The 21,392-nt window shown below is 41.7% G+C and overlaps 2 protein-coding genes across 3 annotated transcripts in view; both read left to right on the top strand.

Moving 5' to 3' along the window:
• Nucleotides 1–380: 380 nt before the first annotated feature.
• On the top strand, nt 381–8,232 carry LOC103359615 (protein BTG4). Its single transcript, XM_008285039.1, has 5 exons — nt 381–509; nt 4,488–4,665; nt 4,770–4,907; nt 5,892–6,237; nt 7,080–8,232. The coding sequence occupies exons 2-5, from the start codon at nt 4,493–4,495 to the stop codon at nt 7,290–7,292; spliced, it is 870 nt and encodes a 289-aa protein (XP_008283261.1). The 5' UTR covers nt 381–509; nt 4,488–4,492; the 3' UTR covers nt 7,293–8,232.
• An 873-nt stretch (nt 8,233–9,105) lies between these two features.
• kcnn4 (potassium intermediate/small conductance calcium-activated channel, subfamily N, member 4) overlaps nt 9,106–21,392 on the top strand; it is a 26,901-nt gene continuing 14,614 nt past the window's right edge. For both annotated transcript variants that reach the window (XM_008285035.1, XM_008285036.1), the window contains exons 1-3: nt 9,106–9,649; nt 15,734–15,829; nt 18,618–19,057. In XM_008285035.1, coding sequence (XP_008283257.1) covers nt 9,257–9,649; nt 15,734–15,829; nt 18,618–19,057 — 929 coding nt within the window. In that variant the 5' untranslated portion in view covers nt 9,106–9,256. The remainder of the gene's footprint in view (nt 9,650–15,733; nt 15,830–18,617; nt 19,058–21,392) is intronic.

Here is a 21,392-nt window from a genome sequence, read left to right as displayed (position 1 = left end):
TGAGAGAGAAAAGTCTGTTTTGGTTCGTCTGCATGCCCCGGATATATAGAGAAATAAAAATGTAATATCGGTCTAAAGTAATTCCCATCAGTTATTGTACAACAAACATCAGCTGATTCTGATGGAGGTCATGTTGCTGTTGCACGGAAGTTACAATAATCAGTAGTGTTACCTTAAATGTCATCACATCACAGTGTCACAGTCTTAACAGGAGGAACAAAGCAGTGAATCCCCATCTCTCAGCTGTTTACCTCCAAATGCCCATATTTGGTCCGGCGGGGGCGTGGCTGTCTCGGGCAGCCAGTCAGCGCTTGTTCACGTCGCTGAGTCACGGAAGTGAGTCACGCTGACGGTAAAGTTACGTCTGTGTTGCAGCAGCACCAGAGAACAAGGAAGCAACATGTGCTGACCATAATAACTCCAACACACAGCCAGGCAGCGAGCACGACACAAGCCCGAGGACACGCACCGACCACCGGGAAGCACACACAGGACGCCGCGACTAAGACGTGAGTTTCCCTCTTTGTTTTATTTAACCTGAATCTTCCTTGTTGAGATACATTTAGTTGTTTTTTCACGCGGTTTTTCGGCGACATTGTCACACTTGCTCCGTTTATATTAACTTTCCGCCTTTACTACCATTTAAAAACTGAAAATACTTGAACAAATATCCCCAAAAAATCACATCGAATCGCCTCAAAAACGCAGCTTATCTGCCGGAATCACATCCTGGTTTCTACTAACTTTCTAAATTTCCACCAGGGGGGTTTCCGCGCTGTCAGAAAAAAAAAAACCCAAATGCGTGTATTTCCAGCATGCAGCATGATGTTTCCTTTGTCACAGCACTGAGAAACAGGCAGGAAGGCTCAGAACTGATGTGCTATCCTGTGATTTTTCACCTTTTTTTTCTCGGTGTAGTTGTTTTTGTGGTGGTGATCCGCGGGCAGCTGCGCACCAACACGTGTTACCCTCCTGAAATCACCTTTGTGGTGTCGCCTTTGTTTGGCGCAGACGCAAAAAAAATAAGTTTCGTTGTGACCCATTACTCAGATCATCGGTTAATTCTCAACCACTGAATGATTCACCAACTATTTGGGTAATAATTAATCTGTTTAAGTCGGAATCTAAAGAAGAAGAAAAAATTCTCACATTCTAACTTCTTAAATTTGATGTTGTTTTTCTTTCTTTTCTTTCTTTCTTTATGCCACTGTGACAGTGAAGTCATGATTTATTTGGAATAACTTTTGAAAAATCCGTTTTCTGATATTTTATAGGCTGATCAACTGATCAGTTATTCAGGACAATGTAATAAATTGTTGGTTACAATCACAAGTGAATGTCAACACCAAACCACAAACGCTTCAGAAGTCTTCACCTGTATGTGGCTGCCGATTAACACACCTGTTCAAGAGATCCAACCGTTAATCGATTAGTTGTCATCTGTTCAAGTGATATTCAGCTGTTCGAATAATCAATAATCTGTCATTTTTAAAAGGAAAAATAGTCTCTGATTCCAGCTTCTTAAAGGTAGATATTATCTGGTTTCTTTCCTCCTCAAGACATTTCGAGGCCTCATCTTGGGCTTTGGGGAAACACTGATTGAAGTGTTTTACCGTTTTCAAACCAAACAAGTGATCGATTAATCTAGAAAAGTTAGTTAAATACTGACAAAACCAAAACAGTTACAAACTCCTGATCAAGCTGCTTTGCTTATTTTAGAGCGAACACAGTAGAGTAACAGGTGTGCACTACTAAATCATTTGTTTAATCAAATAATCTGCCATTTTTCTTAAAGAAAAATAAGTCAAAATGCTCAGATTCTAGGTGCTTAAAGGGGAAAACTTTCTGGTTTCTTTTCTTCTTTGTGACGGTAAACTGAAAATCTGTTGCTTGTGGAGAAAACAAGACATTTGAAGGCATCAAACTGATCATTGGTCACAACCTAAACTGAAAGTTGACAAAACCAAAGCATTTGCAAACTCCTGATCGAGCTGTTTTGCCTATTTTCGAGCTGCGATGACTAACTGTGTACTTTTCAAGGGGGAAAAACTGTTCAAGGCTTTAAATTCTAGCTTCCTAAAAGGTGAAAACTTTCTGTTTTCTTTCCTCATATATGAACATAAACTGAAAGTCCGTCAGTTGGGGACAAAACAAAACATTCGAGAGCATCTAGTTGTACACTCAAAGTGAACATCAACAAAGCTAAACCTCAAACGTGTCTAAAATCTGCACCTGTAACTGTCTGCAAACTCATTTGCAGCCCTCTCTCCGAGCTGGTCGGCCCAGTTTCAGGAACACAAGTTGACTCGTGGTGTTCTAAGCACACACCGAGTACATCAGGGGGGGAAAAAAAACAACACAAAAGAAGGAATCCAGCTGGTGCAGCCTTAACAGAGAGATAGTGGCAGTTAAGATGTTTGAGTTTACCAGTGACGCGGCAGTATAAACCGTCGGGACAAGTCTGCCTCTGTAAACAGGTCAAGTTGTTGTTGTTCACATGTGAAATCACGACGGTATCAGCAGAGCCGGCAGATAATGGCAGCAGCTCACCGTTCGGCAAACAGACGCACAATAAACACGGGCGTGCAGTCTGAGGAGCTTTTTTTAGGGCATCACAGCACTGAACTGATGATTAGGTCAAAGAAGGGACGCATACAGGTGAAGTAATCAGAGTAAACAAAGTGATGTAAATATCTCTTAGTGCCTCTCGTAGCGAGATATCGCTCATTTGTATGATACGAGAAAACATGACTCATCCTGGCAGAGGACATCATAGCGAGTCAGCAGGAGTACGTGGAGGGTTGCATGTTGTCGCCACGAGGACAAAAAGTACAAAAAGATAAGGAGCGTTAAGTCTGATGATGATGATATTAATAAAGAATAACAGCATCTCTGTAACTGTATGTTTTCCAATAATCCACCAGAGTCGTCGTGAAACGATAAAGTTGTTGTTGTTCAAGAAAACACTATAAAGGAACAGTCAGCAGAAACCGAAAGTAATTCGTAAGCATAAATAACAAAATCAGTAGTTTCAGCTTCTTAGTGAATATTAGCCGTATGTGTTGGTCTTCTGGAATAGTCAACTGAGGATTTCTGTATTTGTTTGATACTTGAGGACAGAAACCAGCAATTGCGATAGATGTTTTTATTATTTTCTAACAATTTATAGCCGGATTGATTCATCTGTAAATTACAAAGATAAAAAGAATGGTTGTATTAATCAATAATTAATGAAGCTTGTCTGAGAAATTAAAAAATCACCAAGTTTTGTAGCAATCTAGTAACAAACATGAATTAAAAGTTATTTCACATCTTATTGTCTGCAGTATTCAGAGCTGCTTCTTTCCTTTAATACACATTCAGCTACTTGAAATCATGTTAACTCGTTGTCATAAAGGCCAAGAGGTGTAACAGGGTGACATTCAGCGGTGGCTTTAATGTCTCTAAATGTTTCCATGTAAAGCCCTGAATCTGTTTTCAGTGGTGCTCAACCTCCGGTGTCCTCTTCAAGCGCAGTGTTAAGGAGGCGTTTTAGGTCCTCTCAGACATTCTTCACAGAAATGTAGACACAAGAGCACCTACTGGAAAAACCTGTGCTCACGCATGTGTCTTTTAAGGTGACAGCCTGCGTCGTATAGCCTTTAGGTGGGGAAGATGTGTAGGTGACAGTTCAAACAAGAAGAAGAATATGTGCAATGTGACCCCGTTTCCCTCGCAGACTAATAACCGGCTGGAATGTCAAAGCTGCAGTTTGAACATCTAAACACATCACGGCACACGGATGCTCTCATGTAACGGCAAAACATTTTTTATTTTTTTTAAAAAGGGATTTAAAGCAGCTCTTACTTGTTCATCATTACTGCGGCCGCATCTGCAAGGACAAATAATAATTTCACCTTCACAACACATTACACACACTGAAGCAATGCTGCCGTGTTTGAAGCCACAATGACAAAACGAGCGTCTGCGCCTCAGAGTTCAAGGCGCTACTTTACTCGCGGCAGGATGTTGGCGCGCTCGGCGGTTGCTGGTTCAGCTGCAGAGTCTGAATTGCCTTGGCCTCTGTAGAACGCGCTCGTCCTCGCGGGTCAGGCTGACACTGGCACTCAACCCAAACAGACATGCTATCAGAAGATAAACAGCACAGCGAGCTCAGGGGATTTGCATGCGAAACTACCCAACATGGCAGCGCTGGTTTGCATCTTGTTTGCCTGCGTATGAACTGTAGCCTTTTGTCAACACCGAGCCACGTCAACATCTGTGAAATGGCCCGGCTCGTCTGTCACACAGGCTTAACGCCGAAGGTAATAAAAATAGAAGGCTCAGGGGCAACTGCCCGGGGAAGTGTTTTTATCTCTCCAACTGAAGTTCCTGCTCCCCCACAAAACTCAGTAGAGGGAAGTTGTGGCTTGTTAGGGGAAAAAAAACCCACTAAGATAAATTTTCTGGCAACCTTAAGTGATTTTTTTTTCTTTCTGTTTCTGCAGACACCATGAAAAGAGAGGTCAAGGCCGGAGTCAACTTCCTCAAACGCCTGGCTGTGGCACGTGGAAAACTCGACGAGGCCAAAGCAGAAGTGTTTGCTGAGAAGCTGCAGAAGCTTTTATGTGATAGCTATGAAGACCACTGGTACCCTGAGTGTCCCAGCAAAGGCCAGGCCTACAGGTAATCATCATCATCATCATCATCTCCCACAAACACAACAGCATGTTATCTTTTATTCATCGCTTTGTTGCAGAGCAGAACTCCTAACGCTTGATCCTTTACAGATGCATTCGGATAAATAACGGCGTGCTCTGCGATGAAGCCGTCCTGAGGGCATGTAAGGAGAGCGAGCTCACGCCCAGCGATCTGGGACTTCCGTCTGAGATCACGCTGTGGATCGACCCGCTGGAGGTGTGCGCGAGGTGAGTCACTGGCTGACCCTCTGAGGCAAAATGACACAGACAGACACGTTTCAGCAAACCAGCAGGCATTTCTCCGCCTAGCCAAGCATTACGAGTGAGTCGTCGTCATGAGGCATTCAGAGGAACCGTAAATGAAACCGCGTGGGGGATCGAACAGGGGCTAACCCTCTGAGTTCCAAGCAGTTTCTGGGCGTGTTTGGTCCTGTTGCATTTTCACTCACTTTGGGCTCTTTTTTTCTTACTGCATTATAAAGTCTGACACCTCCATGGAAACAACACAACCATGACTAGAGGTAGAGGGAACTCAGAAGTGTCTTTCGTGCAGTATGGCACAGTCAGAATGCCTTTAATCACTTTTTTTAAAAAAAAGGAAAGAAAGAAAATTGAATTTCTTTCATTACTAATTTTACAGAAATTTCAAAAAAAGAAAACTTCCAATCAACATGTAAAGCATTTTTCAAAGTGCCTACAGTCTCGCCATCACTGGAAAAATAACTACATAGTGGTTCCACACACTAAAGATATTTTACTACCTGTATTTGCATTTGTTTCCACCTGCGTTTGTCTCCTATCTGGTCTGTGTAAACACAGCCTGCAGTTCAGCCCGGTTTAGCCACAAACTCTGAATTGTTTTCACCTGACTGTTGGTCACTACTTAGTCCCTAAAGGCTTGTCGGTTGTGCCGAGGTCTGCAGAATTTTGTGTTTTTGACAAAATCCGGTTATGGCAAACGATTAATTTTAGAGAAATTCTTAAATGTAGACTATCTTGATTTTGATGAGTCGTCTACATTTTTTGGTTAGATTTGTTTGTGTTCCCAGACAAAACCAAAAGCTGCACATGACTTATTCATGGACATGGAAAATTCTTGTTTTTACAGTTTCTTGCTATGAAAGTTTGTGTAATTTTGGGGATTTTTTCAAACAAAACAACCTGTCATTCAACCCTATGTGAGGTTTTAAAGTAATCCGCTCCCTTTCACAGGTCTGGAGAGAACAGCAGGCCCTTCACAATAGCCTGCTTCAGCGAACAAGAGGACGAGGAGGACGATGAAGGCGCGAAGGGAGACCAAGACGACGCCTCGGAGGACTCCATAAACCTGGACACCTCAGACTACCACTCTGCTACCTCTTCGGATTGCGGTTCCACCGCATCCAGCGACACGGAGGAGGAGGCGAAAGACGGCGAGACCGAGTGCGAGCAGGAAAAAGAGGAGGAGGCCGTGAAGAAGGAAGATGCAGAAGGCGACACCTACACGATAGTGATGGTGCCCAGGATTCGGAAGCGACATGGAGATGGACCAAATAAAGTGAAATACGTCAGAAATATGGTAATTTCCCTGTCTTGTTTTTAACCTCCATCTGTTGGTAATTCACAGCATCCTGCTCAGTCGCGTCAGCCAAATCCAAATATAGATATTTGTCCGCGTCATAGAGCTTAATTCATCTTGAAGCCACAGCGCTGCAGGGAATGACGTGTGCTTTCATCACCATGAACATTTAGAATAGAATCGAATAAAACTTTATTGATCCCTTCGGTGTAAACCTCAGGGAAATTGTTGTACTAGAAAAACAACACAACACCAACACAACATCAGCAACAACAGTAACAACAACAATAGTAATAATAATAATAACAATAATTTAGTTTGAGTCAGTTCTACGTACACCATCCAGCCTCCATAAATACTGACTGGATAATAAATGAAGTGTTCGCTGAGACTCTAAAATACGTATCAATCCACATTTACCAAGCTTTTCTAATGCAAAACTACAATAGTTGTGGCACCGTTTTTAAGATTATGGCCTCAGCGCTGGAGACCGATAGATTAGGTTTGTTGTAAATATGAAACCATCTTAACCACATCAACTGTATGTGGTAGAACAGAAGAAGATTGCTTTGTTGAGTAGATTTTTGACACGTTGACACGCTTATGGTGAATATTGAGAGACCTAAATATTTCTGTACAGCTCTAAAAAGTCCAAAAAAATGTTTTTGTTTTACCTATGTTATTTTTAAGCATATCAGCTGCTTGCCAAGTCATTCCCATGTGATAATGTTTCAGTAGAAAGGAAAGTACCATTTGTTCCTCCCATAAAGACAAAGTGTGCTTGACAGATCTCCACCTTCCCTGCTAATCTCTTGTCCTCCCTCCAATCTCTGTTTGTTCAGCTCCCAGCGAGCCTCCAGTACTTCTACCACCCCACACCGGTCTGGCCTCAGTACAAGAAGGCTGCTCCAGTGTTCCTCACCACGGTGTGCGCCCCTCCGCCGCCGCCACCTCCGCCCCAGCAGGTTTTCGGCTACTACATCTTGCCGCAGGCGTCCCCACAGTTCATCGTGCCTCAAGCCGCCCTGCAGCCTTGGGGAGCCGTGAAGGGTTAGACCGTCCACGAGCTGCAAAACGGAGCATTTAGAAGCTCCTTCGACTGAGCCATGGGATGTCAGTTCAGCTAAACTTGGGCCAAGAAAAGAACATTTTTAACTGTACGGTTTATAGTTATTCCCTGCACAGCCTGTAATAGTTTCTTTCTTTGTCATTTCTTGCTCTCAGCACAGAGACGCCGCTGGACTCGAGTGAAAACTATTTAATCTGTCATGTCTGCACTGCTATTTTTTTTAAAAAAAGGAACTTTTCTCATTACGAATGACTTCAGTCACTGGGTGCTTGGACTAACTCAGGAACTCTCAGCAATATATTTAAGCCAAATAATTACCTTTCTACGGTCGTCTGTTTAGCCAGTTCTCTCACCAAATATGGTTCACTGTGTGTACGTCACAGTCAATCACTGTACAATGTGATTCAGGGTTTTAATCTATTGTAGTTAGACTGATGATATCTGTATATTAAGAAGATATTTTTTACTAAACTGCCTGTAAATAATAGAATTTAGATACTATAGACTGATGCACACTTTCTACTCTTACTATTTTTGTTGTAATTTATTTGGCCACCAGTGGATGGCGCTCAAGTCTCATCAAATACATGAAGTTGTATATTTTTTATCAACTGTGGATGCTGTATCTTGCAAATCTCAGAACACAAACTTGTTTTTAGAAAAGCTTCTCTCGTCGGTGAAATATTTAGCTGTGCTTCTTTTTCATGGAAAACCTGCTGGCTTAAAGCTGCGTTTGTTGTAAATAACATTCCTTGCTGTGAGAATCTGCGACACCCCGGAAACAACCCGCATGTTTAGCTCGCTCCGTTGTATTTCAATGGATATTTATTTATGCCACTTTGTAGCTTGTGTGTTCACTGTCTTGCTGTCACCTTTTTACGTTTGCCTTCACGTTACAGCAAATTAAACCAGCTCCTACCTGAAAATGGAACTTGTGTTCATTTGTACACTCAGAAATGTGTGTTTGCTGCTGTGTTGCATGTGTTTCTTTGTGAAAGCACCTGTCAGCCTGGGCTGACTTGGACTCATCCTGTCACAGAGCTGTGAGGACAGTCATTACCGTCAGCAGGGATCAGCAGGATGCTGCAGCGGAAGTAACGCTGTGTGCATGTTTGCGTCATTTAGCCCAAGGTCATGACGCTGTTCCTCCTTCAACAGACCCAGAAGACTAGAGAGGGGCGATGGGAGAGTCTGCTTCTTGCTTTTTGTTTGGCTTGTGGAGGGTTTTTGAAAGGAGGTCTTCATCTTGGCACTGTCAAAATAAGCTGAATACTGGGTAAGATGGAGAAAATGGCACAGCAGTTAGACCACGCTTGGGAGGTGCACCAATAAATGACCACCAAAAGGCGAGAAGCATTAAAGAAGAGAAAAATATATGCAGCAACAAGTCAGTCAACAAGTCTCTGTAGCTGTTGTGGAACCTGGGGGCACCACTGTAGCAACATTTCTAAAAAAACAGGTTCCTTGAGTGTATATTATTTAACTTTTATAGAATACCTTTTTGGAAGTCACTTGGCTTGATCCCTGATAGTAACAGTTTTTTCTTTTTGTATGTTGTTTACATGTTTTTCTACCAAAATGCATCTTATCTGATCAGCCTTCTCCTGATAAAATGAGGACCAAAAAAAAGCAAATTCTTACTATTTCAGTGAACCTGCAGCCTTCCTATGCTTCAGTGCAAAGAGGCGTTTTGATTCCTTGAGTGCGCATCACACACATGACGAGCACACGCACACCCGAGTGCGCAAAGAATTCATTTGTGGCACACTGACGCACACTCTCGCAACAATAAGACATGCAAATAAGAGCGCAGGAGCCCGATGCAGTGTACACATGGCATCAGTGCGCGTAACCACGCCGCGCCGGTCGGTTGGAGCGTTTTGGTAAACCCGCTACTTCGATGAGCAACGGACGAGAGAAGGGCACGGTACACGATTCTCCCATCGGACTATGCCTTTCCCAACTCGGGAGGAAAGCAAAGGGGAGACCGGACAGGCGAAGGACGGAGCAGCGGAGAGCGGCGACGACGCAGGCGGACGGGTCGTGTGCGCTCTGGAGATGGAGATGACAAACCGCAGCCTGCTCGGCGACTCCAAGGTGGATTATGTCAAAAACTGCGATGGCTTGGTCAGTCAAAATTGCAGGGACTCGGCCCAAGTGTCCGTGCCACTTCCCGGGAAGCGGACAACTCACATGGAGGGAGACGACCTGTACAGGCTGCGAGACAGAAAGTTGTTATTAGAGGACAGAAAGCGTCTGTGCGCATTGGCGCTGGGCAGCGCTCTGCTCGGGATACTGCTCATGATAATCCACGCCGAAATGTGTCCCATTGTTTATAAACCGGTAGGTTAAAGTAAATTAACCAACACTGATGTCTGGGCAAGTGGAAAGTTGATCCAACTGGGATGTAATATGTAAGAATCGCTCCAGAATCAAAATCTAGAATCTTTTGAGATGTGTTTTTGTTGTCACTTCAGCTGTATCCTTACAGCATGGTCCCCACTACAATCCTCATAATACATTATGTATAATGAGAATATATTATGTATAATGAGAAGTGCACATTATGCATCTCAGTGAATTTTCAGTAGAGTTTCACAAATCCACTCAAAACTTGAGCTGATTGTTGTTTTTGTCTTTTTGGGCACATTGCAAAGCTTTTTAAAGCATCTTTATTCGCTTTTGCTCTGCTCTGCACTGGAAATAGCAGCCACAATAACATTAAATTCACTTTGCTGCTCAAGGTATATTAATGTTGGCCCTTGAACTCACCATCAAATAATCAGCTACCTTGCTTTCAGCATCATGCAGGAACTAAAGCCTGTTAACACTTGCTGCTCTGCTGCTCGTCTCCTTGTGCAGCTGTTCTCATGATACTCTTTCACTCTAAACAGAATTCATATTAACCTGTGTTGTCTTTTATACTTGACATATTTCAGTAACTCAACTCACCATAATTGGTGTGGAAAAAACACCCTTACACAACTGGCTATATCTGTTGTCATAACAACTTTCTTGATTAGCAGGCAACACAAACCCCATGCAGCACGACGGCAGAAAACTGCACCTGGGCTTTGAACCTCCCTGACCTACTGATTAGTTAGTCCATTTCCAGACACACTCTTTGGTAGCACAGCCTCATGACATTAACATGCAGATCTCAGTGGATAACAATGCCAGGCCACACAATCAACAAATTATTAACTCCCCCTGACTTCCTACAGCACACGCCAGTTCCACATGTGGAAAAAAGTTCTCATGCATGCCGCAAAACATCAGACCACCTCCATGCTGTGAAGCCAGTGATTGATTACAGTGTCAAAGAGCCCCACATTTCACTCACACACACACACACACACACACAACTAAACTATACACTCGTTTGACAAACTTATGGAAATATTGCCTGACCCTCGCAAATATGCCTGATGCGTTCAGAAGGGTTGGACCTGGGGAAATGTGCTTGTGAAATGAACGGCATTGGCACAGACATGGCTTTGCGGTTCCAGTTTACAAATAGGAACCAAGAACAGGTGTTGTCAGACCATTCCTAACAACAGGCATCAGCTCTGATGCTGTGGAAATGCTGATGCACTGGAAAAGTGTTCTATGCTGCAGTTAAAGCATATTATTTTGGAGCTGCTGCGCCGCTGATTTAACCAGCGCTTATATAACTATCGCCAGCATTCATCTGTATACTTAATGCAGGTCATGAGCTGTCAAATGAGGACTGACACTATAATAAAAAATTGTTTGTTTTTTAAAATTTTAATGGCATTTTTAAGTGTGCTGCAGCTGCGTCTGGAGCTGCTCCATCAAAGTTAACACCAGTCTACAGAGTTATATTTAAACATACCTTTTCATGGTTATGCACGAAAACAGGGCTATTTATGGAACGTTTTTCCACATTTCACCTCTTCCCCTACAGCGAGATTGTTAACAGTACTTCAGGCTATCTTTCCACATCATTTAGTGGGTAATTATAGTGTTTGCGTGGCCAGTCTTGGAGTTTCTGTGTCTTGGCTTTGGCTGTGCTAGTGGCAGGAGTGTGCTCTTTGACCTGGGTGCAACCTCGTGACATCTTTTCTGCAACTTTACCGTAGTTCAAAACAGCACCCGCACACTGAGGCTGAGCACGGTGCCTAGTTTGTGTTTGATGAGCTCTGTTGGCTTAACTCTGTGTGATTCCAAGACTTGAAAACAAAATGCAAAAACCAAATTCAGCTTAAGCAATTTCAGTTGCACCAAGATTTATTTTTATGTTGCAATTTAGTCTCACGTAACTGTGCAGATCTCCTACAAAAGACACAACAACTCAACCTGCAGAATCACAATGAATTAACACTTCACTGTGATTCTAATAGGCTTCCTCAATGTGGTTCCTCTTGCTGAAAAAAATAGCAAAACGCTACACATTCTTGATGGATTAACACCTCAACCGCTTTCATAATTCTGATAAATGTTGGGGATAAATTGGTCAGATTCTTGTCCCAAAGACACATTTTTGGAGCATCCTTCTATCAAATATATGATACAGCGACTCCTGCCAGTCATCACTTTGTCTATAATTTAAACTTGGCTAAAGAGCATCCCACTAAACAGATTTTCCATCACACCTTCTCACCATTTGCTCGCCTTGTTTTCTGTTTGTATTTGTCAGATGGTGTCCTCTGACCTTGCTGCCTTGATAGTTTATTTTTTAATTTAGAGAGAAATTTGATCATATGTTGCCATGTTGAAAGCACAGCTCAGCATGTTTAGCTTTTTATTCACTGTTTGCATTCTAACGCTGCACGCCGCTTGCTTTTCTTTCCAATACTTTCCATTCTCTGTTCTGATTTTACATGCTTTGCTGTTTTGAAGCACCATCCGTCCAGGGATGTGGAGGAAAGTCCTGATGCAAATCGATGGCAGTTTCCTTGTTTGCAAGTTATGATTCATTAACTATACTTGCTTGTGAGCTGCTGCAGTAAATCTACAAAATCTCAAATATGTTCTGTCTGGACTCAAGCCACTGCAATAATCTAGCAATGATTAGAAAAGAAAAGAAAAAAAAAACAGGAGTATAATGATTTTCATTATTTTACAGTTCAAAAAGATTAGAAATTAGTAGAAACATTTCATCACGATCAATCAGTGTAATATAACAATTATCCGGGCATACAGCAGTGCAGTAAAAAGCATTAATGCGAAGCTCTCTTATGTGCAGCAACGCACATTTTTTGTGAAATGGGTCATAATTTCACATTTATTTGACAGCATGATGCAATGTGGTAGCAACACGCCCACACATTGAAACCTGGTGCACATGGCTTACACGCAAAAACACACAAACCAGTATGCTGCTCACATAATAACATATGAACTACCTGTGACCTCAAAGCTCAACAAAGCCAGCACAAAGGAAGCTGGGTTGTGACTATCCAGTTCAGCTCAGCTCCAACCCACATGATATCTGGGTGAGTTCTCTAAAGAACAGTGCAGGAATCATCAAGACGAGCTGCAGTGCTGATTTATGGTGGTGAAAACCAACCAAGAAATCTTTAACATTGTCTGATGTTACTGTAATATTCTTCCAAATGTGCACTGCAGGTGTCTGTAGCACCCAGCAGTGATTGTGCAGTGCCTTTTGCAGTTTTGTGGTTGGTTTTAAGTCAACCTGCAGATGTTTTACCGTCTGTAACGTGTCCTTACATTTACCTGCTCCTAGTATTTGTAAGCCTGTTCACAGAATCTACAGGAAAGCTGATGAAGTCACACTGGTTAACGAACCAAATTAGAAAACTAAAGTCAGATGCACGTATTAGTGTTTTGGAAAGTATTTATTTATTACAGAACAAAACAGACCAGACCACCTTCTCTTGCATTGGATTCCGTGTGTCATATTTTAATTCATTCGCTATCCCTTGGGTGGCCTGTTCTGGTGACAGTGGCTCAGTGTCTGTCCAAGGCTATGAGAAACAATCCGTGTTACAGTTAACCCAAATTAGATTCACCAGGCTTGAAATGACTGTTTCCAACAGGAAAATGTTACAAAAACAGTTTTAGAAACTCAGCAAAGAATCACGCTGTTGAACTCTCTGTTATGGTGTGTGGTGAAATGTTGAGCTTTTGTGGGGTCTTCTAATTAGTCCTGGATAAAACACAGACATGATGTGGATGCTACGGGAGAAACTGTGGAAAACAATGTACCTTGCCAACGGACGTCACACCGTACCACCTACACGCTCGAGTTTCCTCAAGTTTGAAAGTTTGTAATTATCTTTTTAACTGTAAACCACATTAAACTGCACTTCCCGTTAAAAACTTCCATTGACGTTGCATCACTTGCACTGAGATGCCTGAGTCCAGGATATAGGTGCTCTTTAACCTGCTGAGACCAAGGTGGTGCTGCAGAGGCCTGTAATTAGGTCCTGGTTCAGTTTGTGAAGCCAGTTTCTATGATGGAGGAAACGGTCATGGTGCGTACATCTGTGTCTCAAGCTGTCAGCTCCCTGGAGTGGAAAGTATTTAATTACAAGCACGCTCGTTTCTGTCACGGAGTGTTTTTTTTTAATGTGCTTTTTTTGGAGTTCATTATAGAATAAGTAATTTCTTTTTCATTAAGCCTAATTATTGTAAATTTTTAATGAAGCTACTCTCGGAAAGGCAAGAATGACAGCGTAGCCTGCAGTTATGTTCTTGCATTGCGATCAGAAGAATAATCCACTCAAATGTTTCTAAATCATCGTTTATGGAAAAGAAAACTCAGACAAATGCTTTGTTATACAAAAAGGCGGATAATGTGCTTTTAAGAACGCTAGAGAAAGATCCATCAGCTATGATTGTAGAAAGCACACTCAGTGAGAACAGTACATTTGTCTTGCATGCGTTGTAATATGCATGCCAAGAATCCTAGATATTCACTATTTAATCCCACTTTAGGGTGGTGAGACTACTTTTTTTTTAATTAATTGATTAATGTTTAATTATTTCTTCAATCAACTGATGATAATTTAGTCTGAAAACTGTCACAAAACTCAGGGTGAAGGATTTTGTTTTAAACTTTATCTAGGAAATGCACACAAATGCCAATAAAATCACAAAAACAGACTAACTTGGTTTGTGTAATGTAAAATAGCACCAAATATGATCCATCCATCCATTATCTATACACCGCTTAATCCTCACTAAGGTCGTGGGGGGCTGGAGGCCTACCCCAGTCGACTTAAGGTGAAGGCAGGGGACACCCTGGACAAGTCACCAGTCTATCACAGGGCTGCACTTAGACGGAATAATCATGATCTAAAATTAAATACAACTAGTGACAATTAAGGGCAACATGTATAATTACAGAAGTTTTCACACCTAAAATGTTGAATAGATGTGTTTTCATTCATCTTTAATACCTAAAAGCAGTGGTAATCTGTAAACAAAAAATACTGTTTTTATTATATTGTCTGTAAATTAATCAATATTATTACATATATATTTTATAGCATAATGATTTAACAGTTTTTACACATGTAAATATTCTTCAATAAGTATTAAAAATGCAGAAAATACACAAGATCTCATTAAAATCTCATAAAATTAAGGCTAGAAAATATATTTTAATTATGATGCAACACTGTATTTTTATAAGATGGTAATTTTTCGTTACTGTCCTGTATTTTGGGGCAACTCAAATATGAGTGATAGTCATATAAACGCCTGAAATCCACTTTATCCCAATATTGTGTAGCCAAAATCTGTGAATATTTGTATTTTAAGTAATTATTGATGAAAATTGTTAAGTGACAGTTTTCTGTTGATCAACTAACTGAGTTAATGTCACATTTTTAGAGCTCTGCAAACTAGATTTGATGCAAGTTTGTACCAGATTTTGTCTGAAATAACAAAAGTACAAGTCAGTTAAGGTTCCACTCTGGCTGCACAGCGCAAATGAAAAAGTCGTCACCGACTGAATGGAAACGTTCGGTTTGCAGCACAACTGTTCTTCGGTGGGAAGCTGGTGAGGGATCAAGTCCCACTTGTAGTTAAGCCACTTCTAGTTTCTTGGTTTGTCCACGCAGCTTCATTTAAAATAGTCATTCCAAACAAAACAGAGAAGAAACAGAGAGAAAAAACATTACCACTGATTTTCTCATTGTGGTTGTTAGTGTTGCTATCTGTGCGATTTAATATGCAGTATTTACAGCAAGTGGTATAAATCTAGTTTGCCAAGTCCTACAGTACTTGAAAGGTGATCGTATCTCTCTTTTCATATTATAATGAGCTCTGTCACTTGATTGCTACGTTTCCATCAATGTCAGTGGCACAGTGGAAGTAAGAAACCTCTCAGCTGAAGAAGTTCTTCATACAACCTTGACGTTAATGGAAACAAATCACATTTCATCTTTTACACAAAACCCTGATTTATCTCTCTTGGTTCTGTTTTCTTCCCAGGGCTCAAATACCGCCTTAGTCATCAACTCTTCCATCAGCCTGTCCACTGGGTGTCTCCTGATCCTCATTATAGCTTTCCATTATAAAGACATCAGGGTGAGTTTGCCTTTTCCCCCTTTGGTGGATGCGGTGTGTGTGTCCGAGTGAAAGGGCGCGTGTCTGTGTGATTGGGCATTGTTGATCTGCACGCTGCAATTTGTGCATCATCAGTACCGTTTGTTCCAAATTAGCATGGTCAGAGTTGTATTTCGCTAAAGATACTTGAGGGCACTCGTTTCAAAAGGAGCTCTCGGTCCGCTGACGGTAGCCTCAACACTGATTATCTGTGTTATAGTTGCTGTATGCGTAAAAAAAAAAAAAAAACAACCCTGGAGGAAAACCTCAGCCCACACAGGCATGCACACTATTGCAGCTGTGATGTTTTTCCAGTCCACATGGCTCGCTGCCGCTGTGTGTGAATTCAATATGCATGAGGGGATTTGGTTGAAATTAAACAGGGTAAACAGTCTTTGGTTTGCCCTCACACACACTCGCAGCGTGTGTGCTCGATCACGTGCAGTACGAACAAGTGCAGAAAGCATCCCCACATTAGGAATAAATGCTGAACTGCTTCTCGGGACTCAGTGTTTTTTAGGGGTTTTTTTGGTGCTCTCACCTCCTGAGTTTTTAGTTTGGCTGTAAGTCATGAGCATCTGATAGAAGAGGTGAGCGGAGAGGAAGGGAAGCTTTAGGGTGGAGACTAAAACAGAATGCCTGGTGCAGCTTTCATACTTTAGTGTGAGAGGCGACAGACCAAATTGTCCAAGAACATCAGGATGTTTCAGTGCCAAACAAGCATTAATGAATAAAATCCTCTTGAACAAACTGTTGCACAAAAAACCTGTATGTTGCGCAGACAAAAAACTTCTTACTTCCTTGTTTGTAAAAAATGGTTTAACTCACAGATTCTGCAGATATCTGTGGCTCATATCTTTAGAAGCTTCAAATGAATTCCTTATCACAACCCTTTGCGTTCAATTCTTTCTGCCTATGACGCAATGACATACAGAAGGGTGTCAAATTAAAGGGTGGGCTCTACTGTGAGGGGATCTGGGGCCTCTGTTTTGCTGTGGGAGGCATTTTTCTGGCATAGTTTGGGTCTATTCAGTGAGACAGGTCGCTGCCAATCATCACAAAGTTCTTCTGACTGATTACCTTCACACTAGAATCAAACATTGTTTTGATTGAATGGTTTAATGTGAATCAAAAAAATGACTTTCCAACTCAACTAAATTGCATTCTCAGGTTTAGATTCTTGTTCCTCTTTAGCCAACAAATTAGATGTGACAGGACTTGTCCTGTTAGAAAATGAAGGAGAGCCTTCAAACATGCCATACATTCCAACTCTTTTCTTTTTTTCTTTCATTACATCCACAGCTGCCCTAAAAAAAAAGCGCATACTGTTGTATTCATTATACATGCAGTTAGCACATGCTTCTTCTTTCTACCTTTGACTGTCATGCTCATACATCTGTTTCTTTCTCAGGTAAGGAAGTGTGATGTATGACATGTAGAAAAGCATGCTGGCTTGCATGCTGCAAAATGAGATCAGATGTCGACGCCCATCCTGGTTTTCTTTTGGCATACTGCAGGTATTGGCACATATGAATGACAGCGTGGGTATTGGAGCGCACCCATGTTGTGAAAGGGTCATATTTTAACCCAACTGTGCTATTTTCCTGACCCTAGCCAAGTCATTTTGGTGCAGAAACCTCACCAAACTGTGAGTGAAAACAAAAGTCTAAGAATAAATAATCCCACATGGGACACAAACCCCAGTCTCCGGGGTGAAAGTCGCAGTGCCACCTTTCTGAGAGAAAATCTGTTTCTTTCAAAACATAATGAGAATGCAGTTTAGTTGTGTTGGAACAGAACTTTTGGTAGACATAATTAGGTGTCTGCAATCACCAGATTTGAACCATTCTCACAAATATTGGCTATTGTGGACAGATGTGTTAGACAGTGCTGTACACCACCATCATCAAAACACCAAATGAAGGAAAATCTTTTGGAAGAATGCTGTTCTGTCCCTCCAGTAGAGTTTCAGGGACTTGGAGAATCAGTGCACTGAGGCTGTTGTGGCAGCATGTGGAGGACCAGCACCTTACTGAAACTCTTTATGTTGGCTTGTCCTTTAATTTGTCACCAGTATGTTCGTTCACATATGCATCCCTCAGCATGTCACAGAATGGGGTTACTTCAAAAAGTTATCAGCTTCACCTGTAAACAAGGGGAATAACTCCTATTTTGGGGCCTCACTGTCCACAAAAACTCAAATGTTTGTAGCAATCAAAGAAAAAAAGGAGAGGACGGGAGCTGGCTGCTGCTGCTCCAGGATAATGGATCTGTCTGCACTGCAAAGACGGCAGAAGCAGCCAAATGTGGCTTTGAACTGTTGCTCCATGAACTTTACTCATCCGACCCGCATTGTCTGACTTCTGTTTCCCCAAACAGAATCAAACTTTTTTAAAAGAGATGATGCTGTTGAGGAGTATCTGGAGGCTCAAGATGTGACCCTTCTTTCACAATACATCGGTGGACCAAGTCCATGAAAAATAATGCGAGAACAATCTCTCTCCTGAGTTGCTTTCTGGTTAGGCCGACAACTTGTTGAAGTATCCTCATATATGTATTTGAACCAGCTGGAACACAGGATTTTATATTTGTAACAAATAAACTGAAAGGTTTCAAGTTTCAGAGAAGAAATCCAAGGATGTATCTGATTTCTATGTTTCCACATTACATGCTGAGACGTTAAGCTGTGACTGTATTTTCAGCACCTCCATGAACACTTTTATCATTTTCTCTTCTGTCACTGTCTTTACTGTCCTCCCCCTTCTTTCAGCTGTTTATCATTGACAACCACAACCACGTGGACTGGCGTACCGCCATGACCAGCCACAGGATCCTTGTGATCACCTTGGAGCTGCTGGTCTGCGCCATCCATCCTGTCGGATCATACTGGGAGGAGGGTCCGCCCGGCAACTCCTCTTCCTCGGCTCAGCTCTGTGTTTCCAGTCACCACGGCGAGGCCATGTTGAGCATGGAGCTGCTGTTGTCATTGCTGATGTTCCTGCGGTTGTACTTGGTGCACAGAGCCATCCTGCTGCACAGCAAAGTGCTGCTGAGCGCCTCCTACAGGAGCATCGGCTCACTCAACAATATCAACTTCACCTGTCGCTTTGTTCTCAAGGTACTGATGAACCAGCACCCAGGACGCGCACTGCTGGTCTTCATCCTGTTCTTCTGGCTCACTGCGTCCTGGATGCTTACTCTGTGTGAGAGGTAGGGAGGACGACTGCATGTGTGCCGTCAATACAAATAGACTGAACATAACATTGCGGTGTGATTCGGGGAATAACTGGTTGATATGATGTAGCATGTTCTCAGTGGACACTATACATGTAAAATAACATGGACATAAAATAAAATTAGAACAAACCAACCACTAGAGGAAACATAAGTGCTTGTGCACTTTAGGGTGTAGCCACACATTCTTTTTGGGGGTTGCATCCTCCCCAATGTTGAGAAAGCACAAATCCGTCTCCCGTAATATAACAAATTAAAAATGCCTTCCGTTGGTGAACCCTGTCCACAAATCTGTCTGTTCTTAATTCCTAATTATTTTTTAAAAATGTATTTCCATTCCACAGCTGATTCCTTGCCTCAAATATTTAGAGCAGAGCCCCTTTCCTACTACTGAAAAACTAATGTAAGAGAGCAGAGCTGAATGTGGAGCGTCAGCGGGAGGAGAGAATTTGTCGTTATACAATAGGTTCTGCAGAGAAACGGGTGCAGAATGAGAACTGCAGAGAGTACAACTGCAAAAAACCAGAGCTCCGCACTATGACAAATCAATTTTCATGTATGTAGAGGCTAAGTCAACAACTGAAGCCACAGATGATCTGACTGACATGTAGTTCCCTGAATCAAAGTCGGAGAAAAAAAACTTCACTTGATCAATTTATATTCCTTTGTCATTCATCCGGTTAATTCAGCTTGAATGTGTTTTATAATACATCACAAACAAGCACTCACAGACCCTTCAACTCTTGCAGCAACCACAAAAAAACGTTTCACCTTTCCATACAGAACACGTAACAAGATAAAGATTGGTTCCTACGTATACAGCTAACCTCTAAGAGGCTCCCAATAAGTATTATGCTTCTTTCATTTCCTCGTATTGTAGGCTTCCTATAATACTTCTTCTAACACATGGTACGTCATGTTGGTTCACCTGAACACACCATTGCTGATGCTTCCTGGCGTCATCATGCATCCCTGGTTTCTCAACATCACACACCGTGACCCAGGCGACCAAGTAACCGCGAAGTTTCTACTTCAAGACATATTGACATGTCCATCAAACACAGCTATTAATTGCTTTCAGACTGAACTGAAACGTGACATTTTCAGAAGAGTACATACTCCTACCAAAGCTCTGTTTGTTGCCCACAGCTGGCTATGGGTCTAGGTTCTTTCTTTTGGCTTTAATAAGTATCTACAGCATCACATGGCTGCTTCTTAAGATTTAGGGTCATGTGTGCATTTACACATGTGGCTCAGCAGCAGTAACTGATGTTTTGTGTTCTTCTAAACACCTGATTAAACCTTGTTGTCCCAATGTTTAACTAAGGATTACAGCCTTAATTCAGATAATCCATCAATAATAATAATATTTAAAAAAAAAAACTGAACTGAGAAAGTAGTGAACAAGCTAAATACTACTGATATATTTGTATATAAAGTATTTCTTTAACAGATAAGAAAACAATGTGACAACAAATTCACTAAAAACCAGGGCTACTGTAAAACCAGCAGACGGTTAGCTTAGCTTAGCATAAAAACTGGAAACAGGTGACGGTATGGGACTAATGACACACTGTGATTTTGGTTATGTTCCTGAGTTTTTGGAAAAAAAATTTTAACCTTTAAACAACACCAAAGTTTGCCATTTCCACGTGTGTCCAAACTTTATGCTAAGCTAAGCTAACCAAGCATCGGCGTACTGTAGCTTTAATGTTACCTGGATAAGAACGATACTCATGTTCTCATCTAAGTCTCTGCAGGAAAGTAACCACATTTTGTCTGAAATATTCACCTATGATTTTTTTAAGCATACAGGAGGAGCGCATCCTTTTGCAGAGCATTAAAATGAAGTGAATGCACTTTTAAAATCCTCACCATCCCAAGACAGACATACCGGGGTCATCTTTACTTGAGGAACCAAGCCCTGCTCAGCAAATATTAACTGATTGAAAAATGCAGAAAAAGTAGCTGAAATAAGTTATTTGCTTTTCACAGGAACCACTGAGGCTATTAGTCTTGACATTTCACATCTTCAGTGTTCTTTATGAAAGCAACCTTTAACTACAGTCAGTTATCGTGGACTGAGCAAATATGTGACTTCCCCGTGTCACATAATACATTTTTCCAATCAGACCAACTCAAAACAATCACACCTGTCAACATTAGGATTTAAAAACAGCTGAATTTTTCCAGCGTCCCACCCCAGCACCCATACCAAAGTCCACATACCTCTTACACATAGACTGGAAGCAATAGCAGAGCCAGACAACTTTTATAGGGGTGACTAGGCTGAGGCCATTACTCATACTGG

The sequence above is a fragment of the Stegastes partitus genome, unplaced genomic scaffold (genome assembly GCF_000690725.1).
Source record: "Stegastes partitus isolate 25-593 unplaced genomic scaffold, Stegastes_partitus-1.0.2 Scaffold383, whole genome shotgun sequence".
Classification (NCBI taxonomy): Eukaryota; Metazoa; Chordata; class Actinopteri; family Pomacentridae; genus Stegastes; species Stegastes partitus.
This window is presented reverse-complemented; position numbering and strand designations above follow the sequence as displayed.

Coding starts and splice junctions, on each gene's coding strand:
- LOC103359615 (XM_008285039.1), top strand. CDS start 4,493: ATGAAAAGAGAGGTCAAGGCCGGAGTCAACTTCCTCAAACGCCTGGCT. Junction 4,666..4,769: donor AGCAAAGGCCAGGCCTACAG/GTAATCATCATC, acceptor GATCCTTTACAG/ATGCATTCGGATAAATAACG. Junction 4,908..5,891: donor CCGCTGGAGGTGTGCGCGAG/GTGAGTCACTGG, acceptor TCCCTTTCACAG/GTCTGGAGAGAACAGCAGGC.